This window comes from Acipenser ruthenus, chromosome 1 (assembly GCF_902713425.1).
Source record: "Acipenser ruthenus chromosome 1, fAciRut3.2 maternal haplotype, whole genome shotgun sequence".
Taxonomy (NCBI): Eukaryota; Metazoa; Chordata; class Actinopteri; order Acipenseriformes; family Acipenseridae; genus Acipenser; species Acipenser ruthenus.
Window position 1 is genome coordinate 45114513 of NC_081189.1, and position 14051 is coordinate 45128563.

The 14051-nt window shown below is 35.5% G+C and overlaps 1 protein-coding gene across 1 annotated transcript in view; it reads right to left on the minus strand.

The window, feature by feature from the left end:
* Window positions 1-14051, minus strand: part of c1h9orf85 (chromosome 1 C9orf85 homolog) — a 37646-nt gene that overhangs the window by 13202 nt on the left and 10393 nt on the right. The window contains exons 2-3 of the mRNA XM_034034514.3: window positions 7010-7116; window positions 5621-5734 (exon numbers count right to left, since the gene is read on the minus strand). Coding sequence (XP_033890405.1) covers window positions 5621-5734; window positions 7010-7116 — 221 coding nt within the window. The remainder of the gene's footprint in view (window positions 1-5620; window positions 5735-7009; window positions 7117-14051) is intronic.

The following is a 14051-nucleotide window of genomic DNA, read 5'->3' on the forward strand; positions in this document are numbered from 1 at the left end:
AAGAAACTAAAACAACTATTTATTAACCTTTTAATATCATTAATATTATTTACCGTATCTCAACGTTAGTATATGTAGGTGCATATGATTACACGATGCACCTATATACCAACTAAGATATGGTTGCTACTGTAACATTCATTTGATGTTCTGGACCCCGCACTTAGTCATCACTGCACAGGGCCCCGCACAGCCTAAGGTCGGCCCTGCATACAGCTATACATTAAGTGTAAAATCAAAGTAAAATCCTGGTTTCTCTGGTCTAGTCTACTGATTGTTGAAGCATAACATCTCATTCTCCGGGCAACAGACAGGCTGCCTTCAATCATACCGTAGCAACCAGGCGATCTTCATTACTCAAGCTTGGCGTGGTCGTATCTTTTACTGTTCTTGTGTTAACTGTCTTTTCAAATGGCTATTTATACAGATTCTTAAAATCAACTCATTTTGGCAATTCTAACTCAACTCAAATACCAAAAACTGAGCATCTGGTGTTTTTATGAAATCGCATGACTTGAGCTCAGTATTGTTATCCCAAGGAACAATACTACTCAAACAATTAACAAACCTACCTGCTCACTATTTGAAACGTAAATAACATTATATATGTGTCCAATGAGCTACTGCTGTAAAACTTAGACTGCTGCGTTTTCATTGTGCATCAGTACATATTAAGTTAACAGACTCTTGCTTGGACTCCAGCAGCTTACGGTTAGTCTCAATTATCTCTCAAATTTGACAATCTTATTTTTCGCTCTTTAAAAAAAAAAAAAAAAAGACAGTTGAAAACAAACAAATACAGCCCTCTAATTTGTAAATTAAAGTTGAACAAAATAAAATTAGCACAGCTGCGGTTTGTGTTCACTTCAGTCTGTATGCAAAATTAAGCAATATAACCCAATAGAAAACTAGTGCTGTTGGTTTTATGCAGCACTTGTTTTTGTTACTAACAAATACAAACATTTTCCTCAAGAGTAATTTCTATGATTCAGTATTTAAGCTACTGAAGTTATTAGCAAAAAAAAATGTATTAAAAATATCTAGTAATCTACGTGCCAATGCTATTGTGCTGCTTGTTCAGTAACTTGTTTCCATAGTGTGTTCATAAATTTTCAAAAACTCCTTCCTGGCTTTGCTAGAGAAGAGCGCACAGTGCCTGTGTTAAGCTGATATGCTGAAAAAGTTGCTGAAAGTAAATCAGACTGCATCCAGTTGTTTGATTTCTTCAACTCGTCATTGAAACTGGAGGCCTGTTGCTATTGTGGTTACTGTATTGCCGCTGAACCAAACACTATTCTTGATTTCATTTAAGTCTACATTGACAGACAACATTCAGAGGGTGTGTAAAACAGAGATTTTCTTTCATCAAGCAGAAAAAAAGGTAACACACAAATACTGTATTTACCAGCAGATTGACTTGGAACAGTGATTAAACCTAGTTTGAAAGGTAACAGTCAAGGTTTTCTTTACCAGAGATTAAGGCCCTTGTTAGGAGTGGGCAATATGCTTTACGTATATATTTTCTATATATATATATATATATATATATATATATATATATATATATATATATATATATATATTATATATATATATATATATATATATATAGAAAATCATGATATACAACATTTTGATCAAGGTTCATTTTGTACATACTATTGTAACAGGGTGGTTGGTGCAGAGGATTGCAAGAACTCATGACACGTGAGGATTGGAATTGTTAAGCACTTTTCTTGTGCAATGTTATTGTGTGCTGTGTTTTAAAATGAACTCCCTTCACCCACAAAAGCTCCTTCCCCAATTACGTCTGACTCAGGTAATTAAATTATTACTATACCTTCAATAATCAAGCCCTGACTCAGACTTACCATGGAGTTTTGCATTAAGAACTCCCGCCCTGACAACAAAGACTACACAAAAATAGACTACATAGCTACACAGCCCGTGCCTGTCAGGGCGGAGATGTCTCATTCCCTCAGCTATCCCAGCTGTAGTTATTTTCCCCCTGCTACAACTTCTTCTGTACATTTTTTTTTTTTTTTTTTGCCAAAAACACAAGTTTGTCACCTGCGCCAGGTTTTAGTTTTATACGTTTGCAAGTAACAATGTTACCACAGATACTGAAAACTCTCTCAGATGGAGAATTTGTTGCTGGTATGCACACATACTTCTGTACAAGTTTGCGGAGTCTAGGTAAATTAATCTGTTGAGCTTTCCACCAGATCAATGGATCTGATTCACCATCAGTCAAAGCAGTATGCATGGAATGATTTACATCAAAGTAATATTTTGTCTTTTTCAAGAAATAGAGGCATTAGTAGCTCCTGATACACTTGACTTAAAAAAAAGCTGCCCAAGGTCTTAAGTTTTTTAGCAGGTGCCCCTTTATTTGCTGCTTCTCCTACTCCCTGAGATTCAGTTTCAGTGTTACTGGCTATGGCAGCAAACCTTGTCCTCACTGATATACTGCACTTTGAATCTAGGGTCGATAAGAGGAGACATCAAGTAGATCTTGGGTGTGCGAGTTGGAATACTTCTCATTCCAGTAACTCAGAATCTTCTCTTTGATTGACTTTGCAAGTTCAGTCTCATCTTCCTCAACAGCCAAAATCTTGTTGTTAAGCAGATGCAAAATAGGTTTGAGGTAGGAGACATGGACATAGTTTTCACCTGACAATGTCTGTGAAATCCACCAATGTTCTCAAAGACTTATTCAATGAATCAAGCACATCAATGTCCTGCCATGTAGGTAGTGAGTGCCTGTTTTTTCTGTCAGCAGTTAGGACTTGTGCAATTGCCTTTTCCCATTCCAGCACCCTTTGAATCATTTGCAGACGTGATCCCCAGCAAGTAGGTGTTTGTGTCATCAGCTGGTGCTGATAGATTGAGCTCAGCTTGTGCTAAGTTCAGAGCTTTTCTTTTCTTCCAGCTGTAAGAGAAAGCGCTCACCAGCCTCTTGCTCACACCGATGGCATGGTCAATGCGCTTATCCCCTTTCACGCTGTTTTCCTTAAAAAAAACCACACACAAATGTAAGGAATAATTTATATAAAAAAATATATATAAAAATGTAAATCGCCAAGTTTGAATTAATGTCACCAGAAAGTGTATGTTGCTGTACACAAGAGAAAGATAAAACAAACGACAACCAACTAGTCTAGTACTACAGATCAGATTTTAAAATAAATTGCCACTTTGATATTCATTTTATCCCATTATGTAAGATAACAATAACATTAGCGATACAATTCCCTCCTGCATTTAATTTCTACTCAAGTCAAAAATATTACTCCTTTTTGAAAGGGATTGTAATAGTTAAGTCATTAGCCAAATTATTATTTTTTTTAATTTTGCAAATTTATGCAAAACTGTACCTTTCTTTTCTGTATATAGTTCTTTAAACTGCTAATAATGTCTAACAGCCTGATGCAAAAAAAGACTTAACGTAGAAGCAGTTTTAAAAGCTGCTTTTATATAATACGATCCCAAGCTAATTATGTACGTTTAAATTGTTTACAAAACATCACATGCTTTCCTTTCTTTGAGTTTTCATGTATTAAGACCCGGAACTGAAATAAAGACTTACCGATAACAAGGTGAAGTCTGTGTCCAAAACACTTAAGTCTAGTCCACACATTTAGTTCTGCATCTTTGACGACGTTGGTGTGTAGCAATGCTGATTTGCTGCTCTTCTGTCCAGGCAGGCAGAGCATCTTGCAAACCTTGTGCGAGTGCTTCACCACTGTAGTCTTCAGGAAAGTACAATGTTTGCAAGCACTTGCTGCATAAATTCTAATTAGAATCAAATCAATGTAGTGCACAGTTAGACTAATGTATGTAATGAGTCGTTCGGCTTGACCACAGGTACGTGGTCCTGGGGGTGGGGAAGAGATATACGGGTTAACTCTTCGGCTGCTCACACATGAAAAACACTTGCGAGTTGGGAGTTGGTATTTCTTGTCGATCGTTTTCAATAACTTTCTAAAGCCTTCTTTTTCTACAGTGTAGACAAGAACCATATCTTTCGCAACGTGATACGTTACTGCATCGGTAATTGGATTCCATTGTTTATTGTCTGGTTCATAGGGCACAACATTGATTCAGAGATAGGGGTTTGTTTTTTGTTTTCGATGGCTGATTTAGTAGTCTTGTCGGGCTGTCATTTTTCACTGCATTTACTGTATTCAATGGGATGTCGTTGCTTCAGGTGATGAAACAGGTTTCGATGTGTTGCCTCCTTTAGCTGGCAGGGCATGGCATGGCACACTACTGAAGATCAGCTTCTCTCCCTTATCTGAATGAAATGAAGTTAACACTTCACTGCTTTGCTCTTTTGTGAAGTGACTGACTGATGAAGACAAAGTGAAGATCCGAACTCCCTAAGTTTATACATATTGGGGAGAGTTCAATCGACTGTAGTTTAAACGAATCCTTTTAAAAATTTACTGTGATCTGATTGATTAAATGGGTGCATGTTGTATAAAATATTAGTTCTGCAATTCAAAATTGAAATAATAAAATGTAATAAAAATAATAATACCAATCTGTACTTTGAGACCTCCTTATGAAGTTCAAATGGATCAGTCCAATGCGCACAGGATACAAACACAAATTCAGAAAATACATTTTGTGCATCCACTTCCCTTGCTGTCTACACATCAATAGGTTTAGTTTTTTTCGCTCGGTTTGTGCATTGGTGTACACTGGCTATATTTATATACATTCTATATAATATACATACATTATATATATATATATATATATATATATATATATATATATATAAATACACACACACACACATATATATATATATATATATATATATATATATATATATATATATATATATATATAATACATTATACATTACACACCACACACAGAGATACTGATACAGCACAAATAAATAAATAAAAAACCTAAATAACAGAAAATGTTTTTCAAGTTCATACCGCATAGTTATCAAAGTCTTTTTGGCGTACAGCTCTCCGCCTGCTGCATAATACAGTTCAGATCCCTGCCGTTATATTTGTTTACATCGTCGAGTTGAATTTCAGAAAGTCAGAAAACAGACATTTTAATCACCATTTTAGTATTTGGAACATCTTAGTAGTAGTAAAAGTTTTGTAATTCATTTTCTGTTAAGTCACAGAATCGCTGTACAGCAGTTTTCACATTTAGCCATTTTCTCTTGTTGGGGACGGGCGGTATGTTCCGGTATGTTCCGTTGAAAAGGGGCGGGACTGACAGTGATGTGAAACAATCACATGTAAGAGGAAGACTATTGCCCAGTGGTGTAGGGATGTTTGGGCAATAGTTCAATCTATTTTTGTTCCTATGACGAGGTTTTAATCAAATCACAGGCCACAATTTCCAAGGATTGATTGATTCATTCATTCACATCTATTAACAGTATACTTTAATAATTATATTTTTTACAGGAAGTAGAATTACAGTGTTAGGTTTCATGTAATTGTTTAGTTGTCCAGTTTCCAGCCAGATCTAATCCCATAGCCTGGGCACAGAGGTCTACATTTTCAGATAAACATGCTGTCTGATAACATGTCTTTCTTTACCAGCACAATGTAAAGAGTGTGAAAAACAAAACACTTACGGAATCACAATTTCTTCTTTTTTTCCACATTTAGCACAGAGATCCAGTTTGAGAGCACAGGGTTTACACATAATGTAATAGGCATCTCTCACAGTCTTCTGGAGGCATTTAACACTGTAATGAAATAAAGATATTAGGGAAGTCCTTATATAATGGCTCATAGTTCAAAGCATGGTGAAGATTAAAATGAAGCACAATTAAAATTGATTATTGCCCGTTTAGTTATTATTATTATTATTATTATTATTTATTTCTTAGCATTTGTAAAATTTAAAGCACAGAAAAGGTATGACACCGTTTGACTTATATACTGTATAACTAACATTTTTCTTCAAAATATTTATAAATATTTCTGTAATTGTTTTTGCTAGTGAAAGGCCCTTACAAACCCAATACTGTAAACACCTTATTTTTAATATCTAGAGCCGATATACCCAGGTGGTAATTGATTCAATTCCAGCCCAGTTAATTTCAATTTAGTTGAATTTTGCGTGAAATTGCAGAAATTATCATAAACATTAACAGTAAATGTATTATAGACGTTAAAATCTAGACATCCGAGTTCAAAGGAATATCTATTACCATGGAATCAGGCAGTGTTAAAATAAGACTGACCTAATGTTAACCTTATTGTTGCTTACATGGTTCTCGAGCCTGTTTCAATTTAGGAATTTAATAGATTAAAAAGGAATAAAAACAAAAAGGTTATTTATAGTAAAGAGTAGGCTCATAATTGCGTAGGCTGTCAAGAACAGTTGGATAAAATGTCCTTGCCTAGCAGTGTGTTGGTAACTGCACAGAATGCAGGTTTACCCACTACATCCCATTACATGCCCATTATCTTAGTAACCAACAATCACACCACAATCCGGTGATGTCATTTTGATGCACAGACATGGTTCAGGGCTCCATAATTTCACTGAAAGCTGCCTTTCACAGACAAGTAGATCAATCATTATTAATTATTCAAGAGTGTTCCATACAGAATCTGAAGTCTACAGTTGCAGCCAATTGTTTGATGGCAACCCCTTTATAGAAAAAAGACTGGAAAAGCCTGCTATTTAATCAAAATGCAGACCGGCTTTGGGAGATTAAGGTAGTGTTTGATGTTCTGTGTGAAAAAAAAAAAAAATAATATATATATATATATATTACACACACACCAGAAATCTTAAACATTACATCTGGTACATCCAATCCAGGGATGACTAAGTACAAAACTACATTTTCACTCTAATCAGTCGGTTTCTTAAAATGATAACAATTTGCATCGAACATTCTCATGGCCCAAATGCAAATACTGGGTTTAACAAAAAAATAAAAAACACTAAAAGAAAATAAAAATAAACACTTTTTTTTTTTTTTAAATATGAAGATTCATTAACTTACCATTTTTTTGACTGATCAAGTGCTTTGTACTTATTAAATTTTATTTTCCACTCCAACACATCTTTGCAGCGCTGACAAACACCCTCATGGACCTTAGCATTTGCTTTCTATAAAATGAAATATAATTATCAGAAATAAAATATTAAGCATGTATCACATTAAAGACTTAACATGGTTTATAAAATTACTAAGGAAAAAAAACAAACATTGTTAAAAGTAGGTTTCCCCGTACACATTTTGTTCAGAGGATGGTATTCACTTGATTTATAATCCAGCATCCTGTACTTGCACACTTGAGCAAAAGGATTCAGAGGAAAGTATGAGGAATGTTGTTTGGTGCGATACAGTTTTTTTTTTTTTAATTCAACAACTGTTTCTGTTCTTTACTTGTGTGTTTCACATGCAGGATATGCAAATATTTCCAATGCGCTGCAGATAAACAGCCACATCCTGGTTCTTTTGCTACACTGCAGGTCACATGGTCTGACTACAGCAAGACCACTGGAGTAAGACTGAACTTAACGAAGGGACTTAGTACCACGAAGCATGCACACATTTTCATCTAATATCGGTTTGGGTCAGTTTGCTCTGATCACAGCCATTAATATTTCAGGCAATTGCTGCAGAGGATTGTGATGGCAAATGAGTTGTTCAAGTTTATCCCGAACATGCTCAATTGCACCGAGATTCAGGGATTGTGGTGGCTATGAAAGATGCCGTCATGCTCCTCAAATCAATCGGGCACAATTGTGGCATGGCGAATGGAAGCATTATTGTCTTGAAAGTAGCCATCAACAGGGTACAAATGCTGTAGGGTTTGATCCGCAATAATTCTTAAGTAAACTATGTCATTCATTCAACCGTCTACAGCAGTGGTTCTTAAACTATGGGTCACAACTCAAAGTGGGTCGCGAGCACCTTTCTGAGGAGTCGCAGCACGGGAACATAAATGCAGCTGCATTCTCCACCTTTCTCACTTATTCCACTCTGTCGGCATTTTCCCGCGTCTGCACCAACCCGAGGACGTCTTCTTACAGCTACTACCATTATACAGTGATCCAAGAATTTGTGAAAGCAGCTAATTAAGATGAAACGAAAATACAGGGATATCTTTTTTAATTTTGAATTTGTAAAAGCTGTTTGGAATACAGGAGCGGCCTCAATGTGTGTTTTGTGGGGAGGTTTTATCAAATGAAAGCCTTAAGCCAATCAAACTGAGGCAACATTTGGAAAAGCTTGCTTTTAAAAAAAAAAAAAAAAAAAAAAAAAATCGAGCGGCCAACTTCAGCAAGCAGAGTTTCGACAGTGGAAAAGTATGTTCAAATTGGATTATAAGAATATCATATTTAACCAAATAATATTACAATCTTTTGCATTGCAGCACACAATTAATGGTGTTTGTTAGGTTTGTGAGTGATGGAGATATTCAAGAGGAATTTATTTTTTGTGACCACTTAGAGAAAGGGACATTTTCAAGGTTGAAGGACTTGCAGTTGAAATGGGGTGATTGTGTAAGGATCTGCACAAATGGTGCTAAGAGTGTGATGGTTTGTAAATGGCTGTCCAGGGGGAAGGTACTGGATAGATTGTGGGAACTGAGAGAGGCGGTGCAAGCTTTTTTGGAGAAAGAAAAGTCTGACTTTTCTGCCTTCTTTCTTGATACCAACTGGTTGTCAAGGTTGGCATATTTAGAGGACATATTCAGAAAACTGAATTACTTGAACTTGGGTCTTCAAGGCAGGAGGTCCAATGTTCTGATTCTCTAAGACACCATTCAAGGGTTTATGGCACGCCTAAAATTGTGGCATTCTAGACTGGAACTAGGAGAATATGGCACGTTCCCTATACTTTCTGCCTTTCTTGCCCCGCCCACCAAAGATTAGATAATTGGCGTCTGTGAAACCAGCTACATACTATAAATGTTTGCCTTACATGAACATTTTTTATTTCCATTTGTATTCAAGAAAGACATCTTTATATCTTAACAGGCAATGCATATGGAAGCTATTTCAAGCTCTAATTATGTATTTAAACAGAATAATAATAATGTTATTTTTCCAGTAAAACATATTAATTTCATGGATCATCCCAAACAGAAATAACATTCAGATTATATTACTTATTTATTCGGATCTTTTGCCTTTTGTAATTGTCACAACATACATTTCCTTGACTTTAAGTACAAAATTAGGTAATCTGTGCTGAAGATAAATTAATAATTAACCTCTACAAATTGAAGTACAAGTACTGCAGTTATACTTGTACTTTTTTTAAACTCTTGTTAACATACAAATGTTTAAAGTAGTGTTAAAAAAGGAAAACAAATAAAAAAATAAAAAAGGGACAGAAAGAGGCGTCCTGATGCACAGAATACATGGAATAAATGGCCATGCCAAATATTATTGTTACATTCAGACATCTAAATAATTTATTAAAACCACAAGTTGTGAATAGTTATGGGCAATGCTGTATTATAAAGTACAAGTAAAGAACTGCAATTCCGTATGAGATCCATGTACTGTACTTATTCAAAGTGTACAAAAAGAAGACATCAATACGTGAAACAAACTAGCACTCTAATTTCAAAACACCATTGAACTTTTTTGGTTTCTTGAATTGTTAATGAAATGCTTCAGCAGTTCTTCTCCAAGGGTATGAACAAGGCTGTTTGGCAGTCTTTACCTATAATCATGTGTGATGCAGTTGTTTTAGAAATTACCTGTTGCTAAGTTACAGGAGAGGTGTGTGGAAGAATGCATTCATTGCTACCAAGAAAGCCTTCACACGGAGGCACATAAAAGCTGATTTACAGCATGCAGGCAGGGACATTATAATGCTGCTTCCGACGTTCAGCCTTATAAATGGGCAATTCCATGATAGTGACAATGGCCATGGAAAAAAAAAAAAAAGTTGCATTTATCAAAAACATATCTTCCTCTATTTATTCATCTATATTATGCAGGCTGTATTATTTTTGTTGAGTTTGTGCCTTTTTACTTTACAGCCATTTGAAGTTACTGTTAAAGAAGAAAAAAGCAACATTTTCAGAAGTCCAACTTCCATACATTTTAGGATCAATGGTTGGATAAATCTGTTACACATTTGTAAATACAGAATGTCACATTTTGACTCCATGGGTATGTAATACCAAGTTACTAATATTACATTTTCTTGAAATAAAGGAACATATTTTAAAGCAATTCAAAATAATGGTGTTTAAATAAAACCAAATGTCACATCCACAGCATTTTCTTGGTAAAGTTTTTATACTACATAAGTTGTATACTACATTATATTTTTTTCAAACTTTCTCTGCAAAGCTAACTTTTTAAAATAAATGCTATGGAATACAAATGTTGACCCTCTAATAGTAAGCGTCCAAATTAGCGTTATGGACGTGACTGGTGAGATTGCAAAGAAATCCCAAAATATGAATTGTAATCACAAAAGGGCACCATAGCACATTGTTATGAGACTATATAAACAGATCACAATACCAAAAAATTGTGTCTGCCATTTTAATGGGGATTCAAATGTTTTTACATTTTCTGTTCATGTTAACGCTCCTCCTTAAGTAAAATGTCGAGCACATATAAATGTAATAAAACATTCACATGTAGTTTAAAAATACGTTATACAGAACAGTAATCATGTTTTTATAATTTAAATAAAAATAAATACTGTACACGTTTATTTACAAGTAATTTATGCTGCTTACGATATATAAAGTAAGCTTGCATTGCAGGAGCAACACCAACTGCAGTGGACTTAGGCAAAACAAATTGTCACTTTAACAGTAACCGTTCCAAGCAGGTTATCAGTCACAATCACATTTCACTACTTCTAAAACTAAATAATAAATAACATGAATTTACGCTTGTCAAGTGACCCCGGAGATTGGTTGTGCCTCCATGATACATCAACAGTCGCTTGCAGTTTGCATTCAACTTTTTTTTTTTGTTTGATCTCTGGGCATTTAACAAAAAAAATCCCAAACAGCAGAGGGGTTTCGAGACATTTCTTTCAATACAGCTTACGCTATACAACGCTTTGCTGTCGAGATGGCGAATGAAAGAAGAAAAAGGTTTGCCACTAGTTAACACGAGTTGGAGGGGGTAGGGCCAGACGGTGCTCAGTTTTATGCTTAAAAAACTCTGTAAGGGCATCCCTGTTAAACTAGTGGGGAAAATAACAAAAGCACACGTTAAATTAGGCGACTGCAAAAATGAAATGCGAGTTAAAAGTAGGATCAGGGATGAGCAATTCACATAAATTTGTCAGCTCTGTTTGAAATAAAATTAAAAGGGACCGGAATTTGGCTCGGGCAAAATATGAAAAAGTAAAAGCAAATATTGTTTTGTAATTAATAGCATTTTCCGAGTTTAATTATGACATAAAATCAGCTACATTTGTTTGAAGGAACGTTCCCTAATTAAAAATAAAACCCCAAAACTTTGAGCTCTACTTGTGAATGTTCGCATTTACTTTTTCCTAATTACTTGTTTTATTTCTTAGCAATATGGACCTCTTAATATGGTGATAAAAAAAATATAATAATAATAATAATAATAATAATAATAATAATAATAATAATAATAATAATAATAATAATAATAAAATACAGTGCGTGGTGGGATACTATCATATTAATTTCCACCGTTCAATGTGCTGCTAGGAACTGTAACCAAACTATTTTAATAGTAATAGTGTGTGTACGCATTAAGCCCAACTAAACATGCAATGGTACTTCGGTGTGGACGCTTTGAATTGGATTAATTAAAACATTTGCGTAAGGTTCTTGAGATCGGTTATGTAGTGTGGACTGGGCTTAACAGTAAATATCCTTAAATCACCAGGAATTTTTCACAGCTCGGTGGTGGGAGGAGAGGGGGGCGGGGGCAACGAAAGAAACAGAGATCCTCGCAACCCCCTGCAGGCGAGGCAGGACAAGTCATGCACAAGCTTACACTTTGTGGAAGTAGTTGTCGGCATATATAATATTCTATATATATATATGGTTGTCAGTAGTAAATTCACGACTGTCGTTTTGTTTTTTTTCCCCAATCGTAGCCTACTGCATAGTAGTAGTTTCTGCATGCGAGTTGTATTAAAATAAAGTCTACTAAAAAAAGCTATACTAATAACGTGCATCATCTCACATTTTAAATATTCTAATAAACTTAACTGTGATCACGTGATTGTGGAATTTTGCTTTTGTTGTTGTTCCGATACATACATATGGTCATTAAAAGACTGAACTTACACTTGATCACACGTGTGCTTGCAAGAATAAGTGGAACACCTGTTTGTCACTGTTGTTCCATAGTAAAGGAATATACAACAAATGTTTTTCCCCCCCCCACTTATCACAAGTAAAACTGGACATGTACTGTGTCCCACATTTTATATTTTAAAACCTACACACTATATGAAGGTCATACAAAAGTTTTATTGTAAAATTGTGCAACTTTGGATTTTTTTTCTAAAGACCTTGAAATAAAAGACTGCATATCTCAAAACTCCTTGGAATACACATTACTGTTCTTCGTCTGAACGATTTACTTATTTAACCCAGATTGTTATGCTAGCCTCGTCGCTACAAGCGAAACGTTTTCCCTTGTGGCTCAACTATTTTTCCTCGAAGTTCGCCACGGTGGCGAAGGCTTTGAAAAAATTCACTTGTGTAAGACTGCCAGCACATTCAATGTGTGCTGGTAGATTAATCAATACTGACTGTTTAGTTTGATTTCATTTTGCCCAATGAAAGCTCTTTAGCTGGATCACGTCGTAACATATTATACATGCCACAAACACTGTGTTTGGCGGAAGGACAGACGCTCTAAAACAAACAGTCAGCGGACGGCGCTCATGTAAAAAAAAAAAAAAAAAAAAACCCACATGGCATGCAAAAGGAAAAAAAAAATGTTGTAAAACAAATTGTACAGACCAATTACCAGAATCATGTTCTGAAAGATGTAGCCCAAGGAATACCAGTCACCCATGTACACACAACTAAAATATGACCGTGATACTAGTCACTGGGAGGTGAAGCAGTCATGGTGTCAAACACACCCTCTGATCCCGAAAGAACATTTTCAAACACGGCAAGTCAGAAACACGCAGTTTCAAGATCACAGCTAAGTGTCTCTCCCCCCTCCCACCCCGTTGTTTGCTATCTCTTAAAACTGTGTTGAAATATGTTTTGGAAATAGTAACAGAGTGGATTCGAAAGAGGAATAATTTAATAAAATAATAAATATTTATTGAGTTTTAATGTCAGAATCGGTGCAATATTATTGTCAGTAGTCACAGGTGAAAGAACACAGTAAACAAAACTAATGTAAAGGATTATGCAGTACATGAATATCTGCAAACCTATTCAGAATTTAGGAAATCTGTAATTACGTTACTTCATGTGGGACTAAGTTTGGCATTTATTAAATGGGAATCAGAGTTATAGTGCAATTTAAATATAATATTTGTGTATTGTAAATGGTAGGGTCTGGCATTTAAATATCTACATGTTTTCAAATAAAACACACATCCTTTTGCCTTGCTGAAACAGTATAACTTGTTTATAGTATTGTTAAGTGGCTAAGTTTTTCCAGTGTGCTAAAAAATGTTAAAGTTACTTTAGCCACAGTGGCTAACTAAATGAAAGTCTTAGAGGGAACGTAGTTATGGTATAATAATAAAGATCTGCAGTGGTGTTGGTTGTTACAGAGCTGTGTATCAGGGGCACACCCAGGATCTAGTCTCATCCGTCAACAGTGGGGAATGTGCTAATAAAGTTCCCTTTCAATTCAAAGACGACCACCAACATTATGTATGGGATATTCCTGCCCTTGAGGTAGGTAATGCTGAGCTCTCTATATCAGAGCTGCCGAAGGCCCCTTCCTGGGATGACGCACTCGGTCCCGCCCACTGAGGGTATAAAACCACCACTCACAGGAAGATCTCCCTCTTTTTCCATCGAACTCGTGAGGGCGACTGAAGCGACCTCGTAGTTGGTGGTCGTCTTCTCTTTCAAGGAACCAGGGTT